At 52.6% G+C, this 20,741-nt stretch overlaps 1 protein-coding gene across 4 annotated transcripts in view; it reads right to left on the bottom strand.

The window, feature by feature from the left end:
- Positions 1 to 19,815, bottom strand: part of SLC12A5 (solute carrier family 12 member 5) — a 36,711-nt gene extending 16,896 nt beyond the window's left edge. Inside the window, exons 1-8 of one of the 4 annotated variants that reach the window (XR_002123326.1) lie at positions 19,625 to 19,789; positions 6,001 to 6,095; positions 5,520 to 5,651; positions 4,974 to 5,120; positions 4,073 to 4,127; positions 3,447 to 3,577; positions 1,251 to 1,492; positions 292 to 503 (exon numbers count right to left, since the gene is read on the bottom strand). Coding sequence is in view for 3 of the 4 variants with exons in the window: in XM_019637060.1 (XP_019492605.1) it covers positions 292 to 503; positions 1,251 to 1,492; positions 3,447 to 3,577; positions 4,073 to 4,127; positions 4,974 to 5,120; positions 5,520 to 5,651; positions 6,001 to 6,095; positions 19,625 to 19,745 (1,135 nt within the window). In the remaining variant the exon portion in view is untranslated. Of the gene's footprint in view, positions 1 to 291; positions 504 to 1,250; positions 1,493 to 3,446; positions 3,578 to 4,072; positions 4,128 to 4,973; positions 5,121 to 5,519; positions 5,652 to 6,000; positions 6,096 to 11,710; positions 11,918 to 19,624 lie in introns of those variants that run through there. The other 3 variants (XM_019637060.1, XM_019637061.1, XM_019637063.1) reach the window with 3 other exon arrangements.
- Between the last annotated feature and the right edge of the window lie 926 nt (positions 19,816 to 20,741).

Here is a 20,741-nt window from a genome sequence, read left to right as displayed (position 1 = left end):
GGACTGTGGCTTACTTATGTTGCATTCTTGGTGCTTAGCACAGTACTAGGCACTTAGTAGGTGCTTGTTAAACTGATGACTTTCTTTCCTACTAGGTGATAAGATACTCAAAGGCTCCCTTTCACCTCTACCCTTCTACGATGCCAAGGACAGAACATGGCCCAGAGCAGGTGATCCATTAAGACTGATTGAATTTAACTGAATCCCAAGTAGAGTCCCTTAATCTTAACCGTTTAACCCACAATCCCTGCAGAGTCCCCTGGACACCAGCCCTCTCCCTTCCCCCCAGACCTTTGATGAGGCCACTGGCAGCGCCAGGGATGCCCTGGATCTCTGTGACGTTGTTTTGGGTGAAGTACTCATCACAGGTGGCATTGAGAAAGCGAGAGGAACAGAAAAGGCCCCAGAGCTGTGTGGTCACCGTCTCATTTCCTTCCCAGGCTAGCTTGGCACAGACATCAAAGCCATGGCGAGACAGTGTGCGGTTCCCCAGGAGGCAGATCCTAGGGAGAGAAACAAGGGAGGAAGGTGGGGAGGGACATAACCTTGCTCTGGCTTCATAGTAGCACCACCAGGGGAGCTCTAAAAAACACAGATGCCAGGGCCCCATATCCAGAGATTTAATTGGGATAGAGCCCAGGATTGGCTTTCATTCAAAGCTCCCCTAAGTGATTTTAATACGCAGCCACAACCGAGAACCACAGCTTTAGTGCAAGGCTGTTTCAGCACCGTGGACAGCAGTTTCTGCTTGCGGCTCTGGGCAGTGGGTGGGATATAGGCGAATGGGTCCTAGGGAGACAGGCAGGACCAGCAGGGATCTGAGCGCCTAGACATCCTCTTCTGTCTCTTTTCTTATGGTAGAGAAGGTGTTTAACACGAAGTAGTTGTCCCATTCCAGGGAGTTCCCCTAACATTCCTCACCCCGGAAATGTTTCCCTGACGTCGAGTGTTCATCCCTCTAGAAAGCGTTCCACTTGGCTCTTCCTCAGCCAAACCCCACCAGCAAGATGATGCCCCTCACCAGGGAAACTGGCCACTCCCAGAAATGTTTTTCCTACGCTGAGGAGAATGCCCCCAAACCAGGAGAGATTTTCCTTCCCAAGGGCGTTTACTCTGAATCCACAACCACTCTGATTCTGAGAGATGGGGACGGGGGAGGGGGGGGGGTTGGCAGTGACTGGTGTGCAGCCCCTGAAACTGGGTCATGGAGGAGGAGGACGATGCCTTAGGCTCAGAGCAGCAGCACTTACGGGAAGTTGGGTGGGTCAAAGGCAGACTTGATGACCCCGGCATAGATGGCCAGGATGGAGAGGATGACACAACCCAGGAAGACAAGAGCAAACTTGTTGACATACTTGACGCCCACAAATACCACAGTGGCCATGCAGGTGAGTACACAGGTGCCGTACACACGCATATTGTTCAACATGGCTGCTGCCTCCCCGCTGGCATCTTCTGCCTTAAAAATGGCCATAGCTGGGAAGAGGTAAGCCTGTGGGAAAGGGGCGAGGAGGTCAGGCGAGTAACCCAGGAAGAACCAGCTGAGAATCACCCTAAAGAAATAACCGGAAGTGCAGGCAAGGCTTTGGAGGAAAGGTACTGGTCACAGCAAATTTACAGTAGTGCGAGGCTAGGAAGGAGATCCCATGACAGGGAAAAGTGAAGGAGATCATGGCCTATCCTGCAAGGACTATTATACAGTCATTAAAAAGGATATTACGAAGATATTGGGAGCAATTTATAATTTCTACTATTTTTGTTATCAAGTACAATTCTTAATGATTGTTGTTTTTATTATTGCTAATAGAAAGGCAGAAGTAAATTATATATTCATCATTAGAGGCCTGGGTGACTAAATCATGACATTTCCATATAGACTATGGAGCTTTTGAAAAGGATAAAGGGATTTATCTGAACTGACTCAAAAAGTTATCCATATTATATTAGGTAAAAACAATCAAGCTTTTTAAAAAAATGTGTCTTGTGATCTCATTTTTATAAATATATATGTGTACTTATATGTAAACATATGCACATATGCACAGATGTCCCTGTGCGAAGATACATGAAAATGTAGATAATCTTTATTCTTTTCACACATCTGTATTTTTTATAATTTCTCTTCTAAATATTAACATTTATATTCTTACAAAAGTTATTTTCATTTGTAAATTATATTTACAAAGAGAGTTTTTAGTTATTTAGGGAAATCTATAGTTACATTTTACAAAAACAGAATATCAAATAGAAAAACAAAAAAACTAGAAGGAAGTACACCAAAATGTTAATGATTTTCTTTGCGTGATTGTTATTTCATTTTTTACATTCTTTGATATTTTTCCAATTTTATGCAATGGGCGGAATTGCTTTTATAATAGTTTTTTTTTAATTATTTAGCTTTGTAAAAGTCGTAAGGTGTATTATTATTCTGTCATAATTTGGCTCCTCAGATCTTTTATTCCTTATCCATCCTCTCTGTCCTTGCATTCCTCCATTTGGCCCCAAAACCAGAAGCTATGACATCTTTTAGTCCTAACTCTCCAAGGCAGGGTGGTAGAGTGGACAGGCGCTGGGCTTTGGGATCAGAAAGACACAGGTTCACACCCCTTCCACGCGTTCATAGCCCTTCCTTAAATTCTCTGAACCTGGCTTTTCTCATCTGTAAAATGGGGACATCTACTAACTCGTGGGAAACTCGGGGAGAAATTGAAATGATACATTGCAGACCATGGGGCCTGGGTAGAGTAGAGGCTTGGGAAATATCAGCCCCACTTTCTACATGCCACAGAACCCCCTTCAGCTCCCACCTCCTCCTGGAGGGGCTAGAAGAACGGAGACGGGAGTCAGCAGCCATCTCCTTCAAACGCTGCCTCCCCACCTGACTTCTCATCATTAGTCGCTACTCCTGACAGATCTCTTTACTTGCTCCTTCATATCTTTCTTCTCTTTTGCAATCTGCAAGCCATCAGCCCTCTACAATTAACATTCATAGAGTACTTAGCACACGGCCCCTGGTATGTGGCTGGCAATCACAAAATGGTGGCTATTGTGTGACACTGCCATTATTATTTCTACTGTGACTTTACTCTTATCAATCTACCTCTGCCACTGATAGCTAAGTGACCTTGAATAAGTCATTTCACCTCTCTGAGCTTCTCATTTGTAAAACGGGCATAATAATACTTAAACCTCATGAGGATTCAAAATAATGACTGCAAAGCACTTGGAACTCTGCTGAGAGCACAGTGGGTGCCTGATAAACGGCAGCTGTTCATGTTACATAATTATTGCATCTTGTCTCCCCAACTGGACTGTGAACTCTTTAAAGACAGAACCACATGTGATTTCCCTTAGGCCTTACTGAGTGGCCTATAGGAGGTGTCCAGGGAGCACTGATTAACTGACTGATACCTGGGACCCCACACCTCCTCCTCGGCCCCTCTCACCAGCAGGATTTCGATGGTGCCCAGGATGTACATGGCCCCAGCAAAGGTAGTGCCCAGGTAGAAGCAGAGGCCCACGGCGCCCCCAAACTCTGGGCCCAGAGACCTGGAAATCATGTAGTAGGAGCCGCCAGCTGCAGAAAGAACCTAGTATCAGCGAGAGGTTCAAGGAGCACTGGGCTTCCGTCGGGGGTGAGGGGGCTCAGGGACAGAGGCGGGAAGTGGGTTGCTCTGGGCTTCATGGGCCTTAGTGGCTGCAGCTTTAGGGCTGGTGGGAGACATAGCTAGCCACTCTGAGTGGATTTTGCAGCACTAATTACCATGTTGCTAATTACCCCTCTAAGGGGGTCATGGCTGGGAAAATAGGATGATGGAGAGGAGGGTCTCTGGCAAAGGGACATCATACGCTGTCCTGTCTAACACCATCAACCACCTCCCTCGCCTCCCCTTCATACAACTGTCCCCACCTGCCCCACAAACATCATAGCCCAGCTCCCAGGTCTGCAATATTGCCTCTCTTGGGTCCCGATGGCCCCCAAAACCTGGGGTACTCTCCCTCCTATCAACTATCCAGGCCCCCCTCCCGACCATTCAGGCCCTGTCCCCTGCAAGAAGCCCCAGTCACATACCAGGTACGACACCATTGGTTGCAATTGCACTCATAGAGATGGCCGTGAGCATCGTCTGTGAGGAGAGAGATCATCAGAGCAGTGGCTGGGGTGGGGGCCGCAGTGACCTGGGTGGGGGCCAAACCTTATGCCCCATAAACACCTGCCAAACCCACAAGTCCTCTTCCGCTGAGCTCCTCCCTGGTCCTGTTCCAACTTCTACTCCTGCCAAGTCCTTCTTGTCAGGAAAAGCTCTTATTCACCATACACATGGACAAAGCACAGCTATAGCATCAGAGAGCTCTGGAAATCCCAGCCTGGCCTCTGACCAGCTGTCTGACCTGAGACAAGTCACTTCACTCTTTAAGCCTCAGTGTCTTCATCTACACAATAGGGTACTAGCTTCAGCACGGGCTACCTCATATGCAGAGGTGGCTCAAGGGTCATGTATGAAGAAACGTAAATGTGACGAGAAGTAAGTGTCTAGTGCATACTGGATTTTTTTTTTTAGAGAGGATAGGAAGAATTCTGTTACAAAGCTCTTTGTGACACATCATCCCATTTTTTGTGAGTCTGGACCTACCAAAATGTTAACTATTGTGGGATTATAGGTGAATTTTATTTCTTTCTGTACACCTACCTTTATCATCAATGAATCTTCATTACTCGTGTAATTACACACACACACACACACACACACACACACACACACTCACACCCCCAGGTGAAACCCGGTTAATAGCCATCAGGGACTGGCCTGTGAGATGCAGGAAGGACCGGTCAGATCTAATTTACTCTCAAAGATCATATGCAGTAGTTCCTATAAAAAGCTCAGGTCTCATGCTTCACCCCCTCCCTCACACCCCCAGGTCCTTGCTCAGCCCAGCTGTCAGGGGGTGGGACAGGGGAGGATGTCACTCACACAGGAGCAGCAAATGAAGACCATGCAGAAAGACTCCATGATGCCTGCAATGCCCACTACCCAAGTGAGCCGCAGGAAGAGGATGACACCAAAGATGTTCTGCAGGCACGGGAGGTACACGCCCATGAAGGTGCCCATGCGTGGGGCCTGCCAGGGAGGCCAGCGTCAGTTTCTGTAGCCCCTAATCGCTACCAACCCCACAAGCACACTGCTCCTTCCCTGTTCCTCCATGCCCCACTTTCCTATTCTCTCCGTCTCCATCCCTTTATCCCTCTCTTCCCTCTGATTCTTATCCCCCTTCCTTCCTTCCCCTCCTGCTCCCACCTCCCATTCTTCATGCCTCCATCACCTCTCCTTCAAACCAACCCCTCCCTCCTCCCTTCCATGTCTATCCCTCATCACCCATCCCTTCTCCTCCCTCAGCCCCCAACTCCTATACCTCTGCTTCCATCCTCCATCCTTTCCTCTGAATCCATTTTTTCTCCCCTCTCTTTTCTCCCCTCCATCCTCCTTCCCCCCTCATCCCTTCTTCCCCAAGGCCCTCACCTGCACCGGCTTCTTTTTTCCACCCTCATTGTTTTCTGCCTCTTCATGCTCCCTACTTCCCTGAGGCAGGTTGGTGTAGTTGGCCAGGCCACTGAGCAGGGAGGACACCATGGGGCTGGTGTCCATCTCCTCCTATGGAGGGAGGGCAGCAGTGTTAGAACCCTGGGGCCTAGGAGAGGGGATGGCATGAGCTAGACGGTAGGAGGCAGAGATATGGGACAAGGCAGGCAAATCACTGAGGTCAGGCTGAGATGGGGAAGGAGGAGGAATAGGCAAGGAGAACAGGGAAAGAGGACGGGAGGGTGAGGAAAGCGGGTAACAGGGGTAAAGGGAAGGAGAAGGAGAAATGGAGAAAGCTCAAGGGAACAGGTGGGCCTGACGGAGAGGTGGACAGGAGGACACTGTTTCCTAGGGCAGGAGGGAGCACCTGGTGAATGGAGAGATGAACTCTGGCTGGGGACCAACATCCCTCGCAACCCACCTCAAACAGGGCCATGTTCTTGCCATCATACTCCTTTCCCTTCTCTGTGTCGGTGCTGTTGATGAAGGGACTGCTCTCCTTGGGGTTGCCATCACCTGAGAAGGCAGAGGAGTCAGGACCTGGCACCAGCTGGTTGTCATCCATCTGCCTGAGCCAATACAGCTGTGTGGCCACTTTGACCCTCTGAGCCTCAGTTTGCACAGTGGAAAAGGGAGTTGATTGATACTACCTCCCTTGCAGAATTTTAGGTGCCAGCACGTATAAAGAGCCGAGTGTACTCCTTGGCATGTATTTAATGAATGTGAATACCTCCTTGCTCTTGGGGATCCTACTTGATTCACCAGGGCACCCTAGACTCTCCAGGGTCCCCTCCTCAACCGCAACTGGGCCCATCCTGGTATTCTGTGGTGGAAGCGTGTTCTTTCCTGGGGGAAGGCAGAGAACACTACAGCCGGAGGCCCCAAGGATACTCCACCTCTTAGAAAAGTGACCCACTTTGGCACCTCCTGTGCCCCTTATTCATCTTCAGTCAACATGTATTTGCTGGATGTCTGCCATGTGCCAATATGGGCACGGGGAGGAAGGGGGAGTGAAACAGAATAAGACACCATCCCTGCCCTTAGGGAACCCAAGGGCAAGGGAGATGAACCAGTAAACAGGAATTTCCAAACAAGGGTGCTAAGTTCTGTAGTAGGAGATGAATAAGGGGCTGTAGGAACAGAAGAGAGGCACGCAGCCTAGCCGGGGAGGTCACGGAAGGCTTCCCAGAGGAAGTGACGTGTCAGCTGAGAACTGAAGGATGAGTAAGATCTAGACTGGGAGGGAGGCGGGAGGGTGTTCCAGGCAGATAGAGCAGCAGAACAGCATGTTCGATGGCCCAGAGGTGAGCGTGAACAGAGTGGGCTAGAGGAGCCGAAAGAAGTTTGATCTGGCTGAAGTCTGAGAAAGCAGCATAGGGCTGGGGGGGGAGGGGGACCTGAAGAGTGGGGAGTGGCATGTGAAAAAATGAACCTGGGAAGTTAAGTGTGGGCTGAGTCCTTACACAATTAGCAGGATACGTTAAAGATTTGGAGCCTCATCCAGACAACAACGGGAAGTCGCTGAAGGGTTCTAAGCAAAGAAGTGCCATGAACAGACATGTTTTACAGCAATCACTCTGGCCTTTAGATGAAGAATATAGACGCTAGTTAGGGGCTTTCAGTAATCCAGGCAAATGCTGGTGATCCAGACCAACGCAGAGCAATGGACAGACTCAAGAATTATTGGCACATATTTCTATGCCAGATGTTTGGGAATGGAGAAAGGAGAAATCTAGAATAATGCCTGGGGTTTCTAGCACAAATAAGTGGATGGGTCATGATGCTATTTAATAAATGGGAAAGGAGGAGGTTGGGGACGGGGAAGATGCTGAATTTGATTGAGAGTGAAGCACTGGAGGACATTCAACTGAATAAGTCCAGAGGCCACTTGGATATGCGGATCAGTCTGAGACCCAGATGGGAGGCTGGGTAGCAAAAAAGAAATGGGGGTAACCCATTAAAAGGCGTGTAAGAAGTGTGTTAAACCAAGCGCTTGGATGAGATCAAGGGGAAAATCTCTTGGGCATCAAGGAGAGGGTTCTTCCAAAGAGATAAAAGAGACTCTAAGGGACACGTTCCCTTAGTTTTAGCCATCACCCTTTCTCAGTACCATGGCTGAATCCTAGTAGTAGATTGCTCTCTGGCCCCTGCAGATACTCCCCAATGACCAAATCCCAAGTGAAGCTGAGGCCCTACGTATTCCCAATTACCTGTTCCCTCATCTCCTGAGATCAATCAATAGCTCTCCCCCACCTCCCCATCTAGACAAATCCTCCCCCATCTTTCTCCCTACATCCTGGAAACTTTCCTTAGTCTCCCAGCCAGGATCCATCCCCAGAACATGACCTGTTAGAAATCCAATCTCATCCTGACTCTAAATTGTAAATGGGGAAGAAGTGATGCCTCACCTGCTCAAAGGAGACCCACCGCCTGTTGTCTCCTGCCACCACCTCCACCTTATCCATCAGTCTAGGTACTCCTGGTCCCCAAACAGGGGGCCTCCACCCACTCTTTATTCTCCTCATATATGTGAGTTCCTGGGGATAGCAGACCCGCCCTCCCAGTGGAAGCCTGGAACATAATAGGCGCTCAGGAAAAGCCTTTAGAAGTAAACTCCCCCCAGCCTCCCTTCCTGACCCCAGGGTCTCAGAAGAGCTCTCTGGGCCCAGGTAACAGGAGAAAGAAAAGCAAGGTGGGTTCCTCCTCCTTTTAAAATACTGGCAAGATGCCTCATGTTCTCACTTCACTATGATGAGAACTACAGGGGTTGAGAGGGGATGCGATGAGAACAAACGTCTTAATGGTGAAGAAAACAGACGGGAGTCAAGATTTAGGTTCCAGCCCCAGCTTCACCGGCTGTGTTGACATGTTGGGCAAGTCACTTAAACTTTCAGCCTCAATTCCTCCTTTGCAAAGTGATAATAACCGTGCTTAACTGATAGGGCTGTTGTGGGGCTTAAGTAAAATACTAATGCCCATTGGGTATGCCTGGTACAGTGTAGCTATTGCTGCTGCTATTACAATTACGATTATTCTTAATATACGTGGTGCCCCACCCAACCCAGGCTCCCCATCCCACAACCCTCCCCCAGCTTCGAGATTTAGGTGCCCTGTCTCCTGTGGTGGGCCCATCTGGACTGGGCCCTTCTCCCAAGGGGTCCGCTCTCAGGGCCAAGACAACCAGGCACGAGATCACCTCCTCGCTGCCTTTCACGCCCCCTCCCAAATCCCTCCTCCACTGTGGGGCCGGAGCAAGTGCGGGGCAGGAAGGGGGTGTCCTGGTTGGAGACCCTGCAACCAGGTAGCCCCGTGCCGGTCTCCAAGGCGACCGCGCGGGCCGAGAGCACAGCGCACAGCCGGCCACGCGCCCGCAACTGATTATGTAACGCGGCGCGCAGCGCGGAGCCAGACTCTGGGCGGGATCGCGGCCAGGAGATGAGGGCAGAGGAGGGGGCAGCTAGGTAGGCTTGTTCTGGGTCCCGCCTTTCCACCCGCCGACTGGACGGGACGCCAAGCTCCCGACCTCGTCGGCCAGGGCTGATTTCGTTCCCTCCCTAGAACGCCAGGCGCACTGGTAGGGGGAGGACAGGGAAGGGGGTGAGCTTCATGAGTTCTCAAAGGAGCAGGACTGCGGAGGGGGAACTCGCCCTGATTCCCCAGAGCCAGGAGTCAGGATGATGGGGGAGCGCCGAGTGGCGCGCGCAAGAGAGGCAGGGCCAGACTGAGGCTGAGCCCTCTCCGCCCCCGCCCCCTCCCCCGCCCCTTGGGAGCTCTCAGCCCGAATCGGCTTTCAATTAAGCTGCGGCGGCCAGTGCTCCCGGGAAGGAAACAGGCGAGCAGCACCGGCTAAGGATCCTCCCCCCGCCCCCTCCCCGGGGGGCATTGGGCCAGGCCTGGGGGAATCCCCAAGACCGACTGGGGTAGTGGGGGAGGGCGTCAGACCTCAAGAGGAAAGGAGACCTGAGGGCCAGAGATCATCTCCTTGGGTGCTTCTTTAGTCCAGAGGAGCCCTCTTACTAGAGTCATTCCCACCTCCCTGAGGTCAGCACCCAGGTCCGCCCCACATCCCCGAGAACTTAGGATCAGAAATGCCAGGGGCTCTCATTAGATGGTCCCTCTTCCTTCAAGCCCAGCAGGTCCTTAAGGCCCCCAACCACTATCTCCAGTTGCCACTGGGAGGCCTTCTCTCTCTGGGACCCAAAATGCCTGACCCAGGTCCTGGCCACTCTAATTCCAGGTCCTGGCCACTATATAGAAAGAGAAGGTCTCCAGATGGGCCCACTACACTCAGAGTCTAGAAACTAATGCGCAGGGGGGTAGAACTGAAGGCAATTCCTAGTTCGACTTCTCCATACACATAGATGCCTCTTTTCTAGGTCTCCTGAGACCCCATGGAAATCCCAAGGCCCAGCAAGTCACCAACCTCAGGGTAGATAGAAAAGCAGAGGCTAGGGAATGGGACTACACCCCTTGTCTAGGGGAGCAGAGAGATTATCTCTCAGGTTGAGTGCCCACCTCCAGAGTAGAGGCATCTAAAGGGGATTCCAGATGGAAAGGACCCCCATCGTTCCCTGGGCACAATATTGGGATGCCTGGTGCTGCCGCAGACTCCACTTAGTCAAACCCCCTTCCCCTGCAGCCTAAGCCTGTTGGGGAAGAGGGCGGCTGCGGGATGAGGCAACCCTAGTGTCACTGGGGAGATAGATGAGCAGACCAGCCGGTCGTTAAGATCCCTGTCTACCACTCAGCCCCGGGGAGAAAGAGGGGGTCTCAGACAAAGTATCGGGGACCCTGGTGTCCACAGCCTTCCCAAGCGGCCACTTGGCTCTGACTCAGATCCAGGATCCAGAGGACTTCAAGTCAAGTCTTCCAGTCCCTGGAAGACCCCCCTCTTTCAGCCCTTGGGAACTTTCGGCCATCCTCTAGGGAGGTCTGCAGGAGTTTCGGCTCAGAGGGTCAAGCAATGCCCAGAGGAGCGTTTGAAGGCGAGGAACGCAGACAGCCGGTGCGGGAGGCGCGCTAGTGCGCAAGGGACGCAGCGCCGCTTGAGGGTGGGGGGTGGGGGCGGCTGACATCCGTGATGGATGGCTGAGACCGCTTGGGGGCGGCGGGGGGCCTGGGAGCCGGAGAGGGTGGCTGGCCCCGAAGACATCGGAGTAGGGAAACCGCGGAGGAGGGCGGGGGAGAGCCAAAGCAGCGAAAGGACTTGCTCCAAGCCCCTGGGCTCCTAGCGAGTCTCCGCACCCACCGCAGCGCGTCCGCAGTGTCCGCGCCGCGGCGCCTGGGATTCAGCAGCTGGTACCCCATTCCTGAGGCCTTACTGGGGAAGCTAGGAGAGCTGACTAGAAAGACTCCCCCTTGCCCCGCCCTGGAAACCTCACTGCCATCCGAGGGTACCAAGAGAAAGGGGAAAGAGGGAAGAAAGGAGGGTGATTTTGCTTCCTGTCCTGAATAGAAACCCACGGGGACGCCAGGAGAGGGAGATTCCGCAAAGTAGAGCTGAAAATCTCCGGGGGAGGTACGCTTCAGTCTGAGGTCGGACCTCGGGCAGCTTTGGGGGAGGGGGCCCGGATTGCACCAAGTGTCCTCTTAAGGAGACACCGCAGCCCGGACGGGGGCCGTCATATGGCTCCAACTCCTCATAGGCACCTTCCCCCCACATTTCAGCTGGAAGTCTCAGAGCGAGGAACTGCAGCAGACTGCGCCCCCACTCCCACCCCCCCACACCCCACACCCAACCTCGGGTCAACGCTCTGTGCCAGGACGCCGGGGTCCCTTCTCGGGGAAAGGAGCCCTCTTTCCGCCCGTCGAGCTCCACGTCAGCCCATTCTAGCTTTTCCATCCCCTTCCCACGGCCTCCTCCGCTTGGTTAACCCACGTCTGCCCCTCGGGCTGTGGGTAATGTCAACCCCTCGGCCCCCAAGCCCTGCCCCGGGCGCGGCGCATTCCAGCACCTCGGACAGCGCCTGGCGCATTCCAATGGAGCAGGCTCCAGGCCGCTGTGGGCGCCCACCGCCCCGGTCAATCCCAGCTTCTTCTCTGAAGGAGGCGGCCCCCGCTCTGCCTCTAACCCCAGAGCTGCCTCCTCTCCTCGCCGCCCCCTCCCTCGCCGCCCCCGGACCGCTGCTTACCGGGGTTGGCTCCCCCATCGCCGTCCTCGCAGTCCGTCAGGTTGTTTAGCATGGTGGCAGAGCCGCGGCCGGGCCCCGGGATGGCTGCGCCGCCTCGCCCGCGCCCCTCTGCCCGCCTTCTCCGCTCTCTTGCTCTCTCTCTAGATCTCCGCTCCACCGAGGAAGAAGCTGCAGTGCCCGCCCGCCAGGCGCACTCACACTCGCACACGGACACACGCTCACACCCGCGCGCGCCCCCTCTCAGCGGCGGCGCTGCTCACCTCATCCCGTATGCAGGAGGCGTGAGCCACTGGCGGGGTTTTGGAGGGGGAGCGCGGGAGGGAGGAAGAAGAGGGGAGGAGGGGCGGGCGGAGAGCGCCTGGCGGCCCCCTCGCACTAAAACTGAGGACTTGCACGGGTGGGATAGAGGGGATGCTGTGGGAGACCAGGGCCTTGCCTTCCTTGAGCAGACGCAGCTCCGCCCGCCCCCCACTCTCCCACGCAGGCGGGGCCGGCACGTGGGCAGGTGCCATCCCGCGCCCTAAAAATAACGGCAGGGAACTAGGTCGCGGCCACCGGGAGACGGCCCCGCAGCGGCTGCCTAGCTGGGGGTCTGGGGTGACCCCCTAAGGGGAAGATGAGGGGAACTGAGCCAGCCGGGTGGAGCACCATGGAATATGGGTCCCTGGGGAGCCTGTCTGCAAAGCAGGAGAGGACAGCCTTGAAGAAGAGTGGAAAACAAGACCCTCTCCTATATAGCTGTTCAAGAGATTGGAACTAGGGTCCTGCAGAGGCCAGAGCCCTTAACTGAAACACTGCGCTGCCCCCAGGGAGGTTCAGGATCACTGGGCTGAACCGTCTGGCTCATCCAGTCTTAAAATGGGAGGACTGGAGCCTGAGAAGTCGCAGTGAGCCCTCTCGTTGTGCTTAAGCTGACAAGAGTCCCAGCATTCCGCCCCCAAGACAAATCCCTGGAGTCCACAGACAGAGAACCCCCTGACTGTGGAATGACCCTGGGAAGGAGACATGGTGTAGAGGAGAAAAGACAGCAGTGAGGTTTCAGGGAGCTCTGACTCCCCACCAGGGATGGTGCAGCCTCTAGGGAAAGCAGGCCAGTCTGAGGCGAGCCAGGGACAGAGTGGGGGAGGGGGCAATGAGGCCGCCTGTCAGTTTGGGACCAGATTTTCTCCAGGGGCAGGAGTATCTAATCCCCTAATCCAGGATTGCTTTCTGAGGATTCCAGAGCTGACATGCTGTCTGTATTCCTCCCCCTCCCCTGATAGAGGTCCCCTCAGAAGCTTTTCCTGGTACCCCTCAGCACCCCTAGAATCCAGGCTGGAGCCAGTGGGAGACATCTGAGGAAGCAGCATAAGAGGTTTGGACCCTTTGAGTCTCTGGGAGATTTAAACATCACAGGGCAGGGTGAGAACAGATTATGGGGAAGTTATTTTCAGACTCGCCCTAGCCCCCAACACTAGCCCTCTAAGTTCCAGGAGAGTTCCAGGGATAGACGGGGTGGCGTCAGTCGTCTTATCTAATGCACAACTTTCATTTTACAGATGAGAAAGTGAAGGCCCAAGAAGAGAAATAAGTGACTGCCTGTGGACACAATGCCAGTGAATGGCAGAATTTGGACTGAGATCCAGGTCCCTTTATTCCAGGTTAGGACTCTCTCTGCTCCTCAATGTAACCTCTTTTAAAACTGACCCTGGCTCCAACAGAAGAGACAAGGATGCAGTCCTATGCACACTACTCAGCTCCTCTGATTCTTGGCTACTAAAAAACGATCCAAGAGTGGGCCTGAGATGCGTTTTCTCCCTTTTCCTTTGCTCAGGCTTCAGAGGTGCCACACTCGAGTGGCCTCTCGGCTTGCAAATGAAGGTGGGCCCAAAAGTCCTTTTAAGGGTCCTAGAAAGCCATCCATAAGGCTGGATGTGACTTTTCAGAACCATGGACAGGACCTGCTGCTCAGATGCCCCTCTTCACACATTTGTCAGTGGCTTCGAACTGAGTCAAACCACGGAGTCCTCAGCAATTGACGGAAAAGGGGCCTCTGAGGGACCCACCAATAAGGTATCACTGCCACTGAGTTCTGTGGACACTGGAAGAACTCTAGGGTTGGAGAGTTAGCTATTCCAACAGGTGTGAAAATTGGTCTTGGCTTTCCCAGAGAGAAAACCACACACACACAAAAAGTGAGATGAATTTGGATGGGTGACAAGGGTTCAAAGGATAACAGGTGGGTAGGCCGGTGTTCAAGAACTTCTAAGCACTCCACTACACCCATCACCAGCACCAGCAACATGGTTTTCCACTACTCTATAGAGACAGGTAACATCGTAAAAACAGGTACTATGCTTGCCTGGGAAGTGTTGTGAAATAAATTAAATTCTGAGATTTTTTTCAGCATTCCCAGGTCTTGGATGCCCTCCTGGGGGTATTTCCCTTCATTTGTGGCCCAGAGCCCTGGCCATTCAGGGACTGAGTCCAGCCAGGAGGGAAACCTAGATCCCAAGGGAGTACAGGTGACTCCTCTTCCCCTGGGTATACCATCTGTCCACCTTCACCAGAGTAACTATCTCATGAGGCAGCCAGGATTCAGGAGATAATGGCGCCATCCTGTCCTCTGCCCCAAGGCTCTGCATATCCCTGAGCAAGACTGAGGTCCTCTCTTGGGGATTCAGTATCTCCATCTGTAAAATGAAAGGGTTAGGCTGCATAATCCATGGGACTTCTTCCCTCTCTGAAAATTCTTAGTGCTCTCTCCATTTACCTCAAACTAACGTCATGGAGCCCTTCCTGGGGAACCCAGGAAGTGAGGACAGAGCCCCAAAGGGAGACCCTAGCCCTTCAATTCACACCGCCCACCTCTCAAGGAGACTGGTTCCTATTCTGGCCTTAGGCCAACGCTCTGCAGTGAGGCTTTGAGAAAACACATTGCAGGCACCTTCTGCATTGCCAGCCTGGACTTGGCCAGTAATGTCACCAATGAGGCGTCCCTCAGCTCTGAGCCCCAGGAACATGACAGCCAGCCCAGCACCCTATCCCCACCCAGAACCCTAGAAAGATCTAGGGCTAGGGCAACCCTCTCTTAAAAGCAACACAAGATGCAGAACTGAGCAGGGTCTTATTTCTGAACTCTGAGTCTCTAGAACTGACCCATGCTCCTACTGTATGCTTCTCAGAGAGAAAGAATGTTCAGAGGACCTGCCTCCTACGTATCAGAATTTGGGAACTAGAAGGAACTTTATAAATTTTTTTTTTACCATTCCTCATGTATGGGGAAGTTGGAGTCTAGAAATGGAAAGGTGCAAAATTTCTTTATGGGGTGAATTTATGGCAGATTCGGGACTGGAATCCAGTTCCCCGACCTCCAGCCCAGGGCTCCATCCACTGAACCAGAATGAGGGGCTGTTTGGAGGACACTGGAGCCACCTGACTGGGCCTTCTTTCCATGAGAGGCGGGCATAGTGTTCCTCCCAATGATTCAATTCCTATCCATCTTATCTCCATATCGTTACTCCTCAACCTAACCCACCCACCCCCAGGTTTGACTTCACGGAGCCAAGGCCCTGAACTCCCTCCTTCACTCTTCTCTCCCCCACATGCATGCCCCATCCTCCAGGCCCAAAACCCTCACAGTGAATTGATGAGTCCAGCATACAGCACACCCCACACACAGGGCTCACCGCAGAGCACACCAACCACTATCGTCTCCGTGGCAACCAGGGGCTTAATTAACAGGCTGCAGCCCCATCACCATGACAATGGCACCCCAACAGCCCCCTATTCCCCTACAGATTCAGTCCATATTCCCTCTTTCTCAATCTGGACCCCCTTCTCACTGCATCCACCCCCCACCCCCACCCCACCTGGAGAGCTGGGGCCTGCAGTTCGCTCTGGTTCGCTGAGAAGAGGGAAGGGGAGATGAGGGGGATGAGAGAGAGAGAGAGAGAGAGAGAGAGAGAGAGAAGCCCATCACCATGGCAACTGCAGCCCCGTTCATAACCAGTTTGTTGCCATGGAGATTCCCAGGGCTCACCTTGGGCTGAGGTACTGGGCAGTGAGACTCTATGAGCTCTGGCTTGAGGAGGGGGTGATTGGAGAACTCCTTGGGCAGATTGGAGATATCTAGATCAGATATTTATACCAATAATCCAGTGTAATTTTTCCCAGTTTACAGACAGAGAAACTGAAACATGAGGTTTGAGTATGGGGGAGGCAGGGAACTTCAACCTTCTAGAGCATCAAAGAATCTTAGCATTTTTATGGCTAGAAAGACCTTCATGTAGTTTCCCGTTCAACTCCTTTATACTACAGACGAGGGAACTGAGGACCAGAGAGGGGAAGCATTGTGCCCAAGACCACACACAGAGCCCAAGCTAGAGCATGAATGGGCTATATTCATGCTAGAGGGATGTGGTCTTACTTCATCCCTCTAGCATAAGTTAGCTCTCTCTCCTTAGGGATGTATCCCAACTCCTATTAGTCTTATCCCAGTCCCAGGGCTCTTTCTAGTGCCCTACCTTCCTCCATGAGAAACTGAGGCATAGCAGGGAGTGGTCTAAAGGGATAGGGGAGTAGCTCAGAGTTGTAACAACTGGTCAGGTCCACTTCTATCCAGCCAAGTAGCCATCAATCTTCCCATGGTACAGATGAGGCAACTGAGGCATGGAGGCTGCAGCCCAGAGTTAGTAGTAGATTCGAGGCTCAGCCTCTGACTTGTTTCTTTCACCCCTGTAAGTTGTGTTCCCACCTATAGCTGACCCCCTGGAAACAGGAAGCATCTCCAGGGACAAACTCCACTCCCTTGGTCAGAATGAAAGACAATGCTCATATACAAGTGACTTGCAAAACCTCCCCTAAGCCTTCCTCCATCTTGCACATGTTGCCATCTCTCCCTGTGGGCTCGGGTGAGGACAAGAGGTGGGGAGAGTACCTCCCTGAGGTCAGAGGGCTGATACAAAAACAGCTGTAGGAGAGATACCATCAGATGTTTGGTTCCCTTAGGGATTCCTTGTCCAGTTCCTCAATCAGTGACCTACCAAGGAGGACATACTAGAGGCTGTCTCAGGGCCTAAGAGGTTAAAAGTCACTCAAATCATTCTCAAGATGGTACTCCCAAAAAACTCAGCACACAGGTATCCACCTTACAGACAGACACAGAAATACACACATCATCAACATGCCCGTCAACACACTGGCATGTGGTGACACACATAAGCACTGACTCACTGACCACCCTACGGGTCATCAGAGCTGGCGTGGGATGCTCTTCACTCAAGACGCACGAAGATACACACACACACTGCCTCTGCCACAGGCGTGCAGTTTTCCAGATTCACATCCAGTTTGCACACATATCTGCCCCCCCAAAACTGAAAGCCAGGACGAGAGAGCGCTATCTTATTCTCAGACCAGTGAGTAGGGATTGGGAGAAGGGAAGGCAGGGGTAGGAGAAACAGGAGCCTACAGTCACTCCCCGTCTCATCTAATGAGTATTAAGCCCCTGCTAAGGGCCAGGCTGTGGGCTTAGAACTTGGAACACAAAGATAAAAGGATATAGTCTACTCAGCCGTTAAAAAAAAAATGAAATCTTGCCATTTGTGACAACAGGGATGGAACTAGAGGGTATTATGCTAAGTGAAATAAGTCCCAAAGATAAATACCATATTATTTCACTTATACGAGAAATCTGAAAAAAAATGAACAAACAAAACAAGACAGAAACAGACTCAAATACAGAGAACAAACAATGGTTACCATAGGGGAGAGAGATGGGGACATAGGTAAAAAAAAGTGAAGGGGATTAAGAGGTACAAACTTCCAGTTACAAAATAAATAAGTCATGGGGATGTAATGTACAGCATAGGGAATATAGTCAATAATATCGTAATAACTTTGTATGGTGACAGATGGATACTAGACTCATGGAGATCACTCTGTAAGGTATATAAATGACAAATCATTATGTTGTACACCTGAAACTAACAGAATATTGTATGTCAACTATGCTTTAACTAAAAGTAAAAAAATAAATAAAATTAAAGTTAAAAAAATAAATTTTTAGAAAAGGATGTGGTTCCTGCCCTTGAGATGCAGGAGACACAAAAATATATAACTTTCATCCACTGAGACGTGCTGTAATGGCGCAGTGGGTGGGCAAAAGAGGAATGACTGCCTCTGCCTGGGAGTGAAGGAACATGAAAAAGGTTTTCACAAGAGGTTAAATGAGCTATAACTTACAGAGTGAGTAGGAGGTTCCCTGGCTACTGAAGGTGGGGAGATGAACATGGACAGGTATACCAAGAGCCCACGAGGAAAAAGTTTGAATGGCAGACTAAAGGGTTTGGCCTTTATCCTACAAGCAATGGGGAGCTTGTGTGGAGGGTGGTTAGCATAGGACTAGAGGCAGGCAAATGAGCGAGGCGGCTGTGGTCGTGGCCACGTGGGAGGTGACAAAGGTTTGGACCAGGGTGACAGTGACAGAAGAAATGTGGCCAGATTCAGGAGTTTTGGAGGGTGAGTGGTCAAGACGTGAGGACCCCTCACTGGGAAGAGAAAAGGAGACATTGAGAATGGCTCCTGGAGTTCTGACTTTTAAATCTGGAAGAATGGTAAGGGCATTCATGAAAATGAGAAAGGGGCAGACAGATCATTGGAAAGATGAAGAGTGGAAGAAACCCAAGAAATCCGAGTGGCCACATCCAGGAAGCGTCGCTGGTTCACGGGCTGGAGCCCTGTGGAAATCTAGGCCTCAGTTTGGTCATCTATACAATGAGGGAGTCTGCCAAAAAAAAAAAAAAAACCCCGAAAGGGTCCCTCTAGGGGTTTTGGTGGTTAAGTTTTGCTGGAGTCAGGGTGAGCTCACCTGCGGCTCAGCAGCGACCCCTGGCGGCGCGGGGAGGCTCTTCCTCCCCTCGACGCGGGGGCCACTCCAGGCCGATTCGCCACGTTCCTTCCAGACCTGAGGGACACAGAGCCAGGGAGGGAGGGGACCCCTGACAAGTGCCCCCTGCGGAGGAGACTGTGTGTGCATCCAGGATACTAATTCTTTACCGAAGGCTAGAAGAATTCTGCCCCTCCTCTCTCTTCTGTACCCTGCGTGTAACTTCCATTACAAGACCACTGCACTGGGCCCTCGAGGAAGACGTCCTCAATTCCTCCTGAACTGGCTTCACCCAACCCTTCTGAAGCTGGAGCAGAGAGAACTAAGTGGGTCCTCAGTGAGGGTCGGGATTGGAGTCCCCACAAATCCAAAGATCTAGCTGCCCGGGGTCTAAACTATCTTCTCTTTTCCCCATCTTCTTCCCGGGATGCCCGGCGCTGTCCGCGACGCATCCAGGGAGGCCAAGAATTGGGGGATGCGTCAGGCACCAATGACCGACTGACCCAGCATCTGCCTCAACGACCCGGACTCATTTTCCCTCCCAACCCCAACCCCACCCCCAGCCTGACCCTACCCCTATCCTCCTGGCCCAACCCCTTCCCCTCTAGTCCCGCCCTTTACTGCCCCCAAACCGAGCTAGTCCTGCCTCCTTCCATTGGCTCTAGACGCACCCCTTAATCACACGGCCCTCCCCTTTCCCTGGTTCCACCTTCTCCCCTCTGGTCCTGCCTCCTACCCTAGATGGCCCCTCCCCTTAAGCGCCCTTCAGCCTACCACCCTTCACCCTATCCACTCCATCAGAAGACCCGCCCCTTCGCCTCTGGCCCTAATTTCTTCCTGTGTCCCCGCCCACCTCGAATCTGGCCCCTCCCTTCACAATTTTTCATCTCCCTTCCCTCCTGTCCCCCCAGATCTCAGCTCCTCTGCCCTATCTGGCCCTCAGCTGGGACCCCCGCCCCTTCCATTAAAAGACCCGCCCACCGTGGCCCCGCCCCCCTTTCTTGCCCCGCCCCACTCGGGCAGGCCCCGCCCCTTGCGGCCTCTACCTTTGGCGTCTTCCCCAGAGAGCTGGTGGATATTAGCGGCCGAATGCCGGTGGGACTCTCGATCAGGGGTCCTGGCGAGCCCCGCAGGTGGCAGCGAGGTGACAGTGAACCTGCGGCTCATGGTGCGGAAAGGACTCGGGCGGCCGCAGTACGGCCGGGATCGCACAAGTGGCCGCAGCCTGGCTCTAGGCGGCAGAAAGAGCGGATTCCCCCCTCCTCGCCCGCCGCCCCCCGGACGCCACGCCGCGCAGGGTCCTAGTGCCCGCTGTGCTGGCAATATTCAGACATTTTTGGCTGTCACAAAGGGAGGGAGGGTGGTACTGGCATCTAGTGGTAGAGGCTACTTGCACCATCTAGGCTTGTACCACGGCTGCCTGACCATGAGCCACAGGTTTACCATCAGCTCCCTGCACTCCGCCACCCACCCTACGGTTGAGGGCTGTGGTAGGAGGAGGAAGAATGACCCTAAGTGGGCCCGGCATCTGTCCATGGATCCCGCTACCTCCTGCAGGAAGACACCAAACATTTTACAGTCCCCCACAACAAAGAACTATCTGGCCCTAAATAGTACGGAGGTTGAGAAACCCTGTACTAGAATAAGGAGTTTAATAGGTATCTAGATTTCAGGACTGACCAGGTTTTAAGCGTGATTAAGAGCAGGTGATGATGATGGCGAAGCATGTTTGGAAGGTGGAGCCCAAGCATTCAGTTGGACCTGTTAGGTTGAGATGCCTGTCGTCCCCTAAGGACCATGCAGAGTTGGCATGAACATACAAGTCAGGAGCTCACGGGAAAGGTTAAGGCTGGAGATATAAACGTTGTAGTCTTTAGCACGGGGATACTGTTTAAAGCTTGTGGGGCTAGACAAGATCACAGGGAATGACTACACCGAGTAGAAGTCCAAGGATTAAACACAAGAGCATGCTATCATTTACAGGTTGGAAAGAGGAAGACCCAGCCAGTGGGGTAGGAGGAGAACCAAGAGTAAAGGTTGCCCCAGAGACCAAGTGAAGAAAAATTTCAGGAAGAAGGACGTGATCAACTCTGTCAAGTGCCCCAAGAGATGGTGTGGGATGAGCACAGAGGAGCACCCACTGCATCTGGCTACAGGAAGATC

This window comes from Hipposideros armiger, unplaced genomic scaffold (assembly GCF_001890085.2).
Source record: "Hipposideros armiger isolate ML-2016 unplaced genomic scaffold, ASM189008v1 scaffold_31, whole genome shotgun sequence".
NCBI lineage: Eukaryota > Metazoa > Chordata > Mammalia > Chiroptera > Hipposideridae > Hipposideros > Hipposideros armiger.
This window is presented reverse-complemented; position numbering and strand designations above follow the sequence as displayed.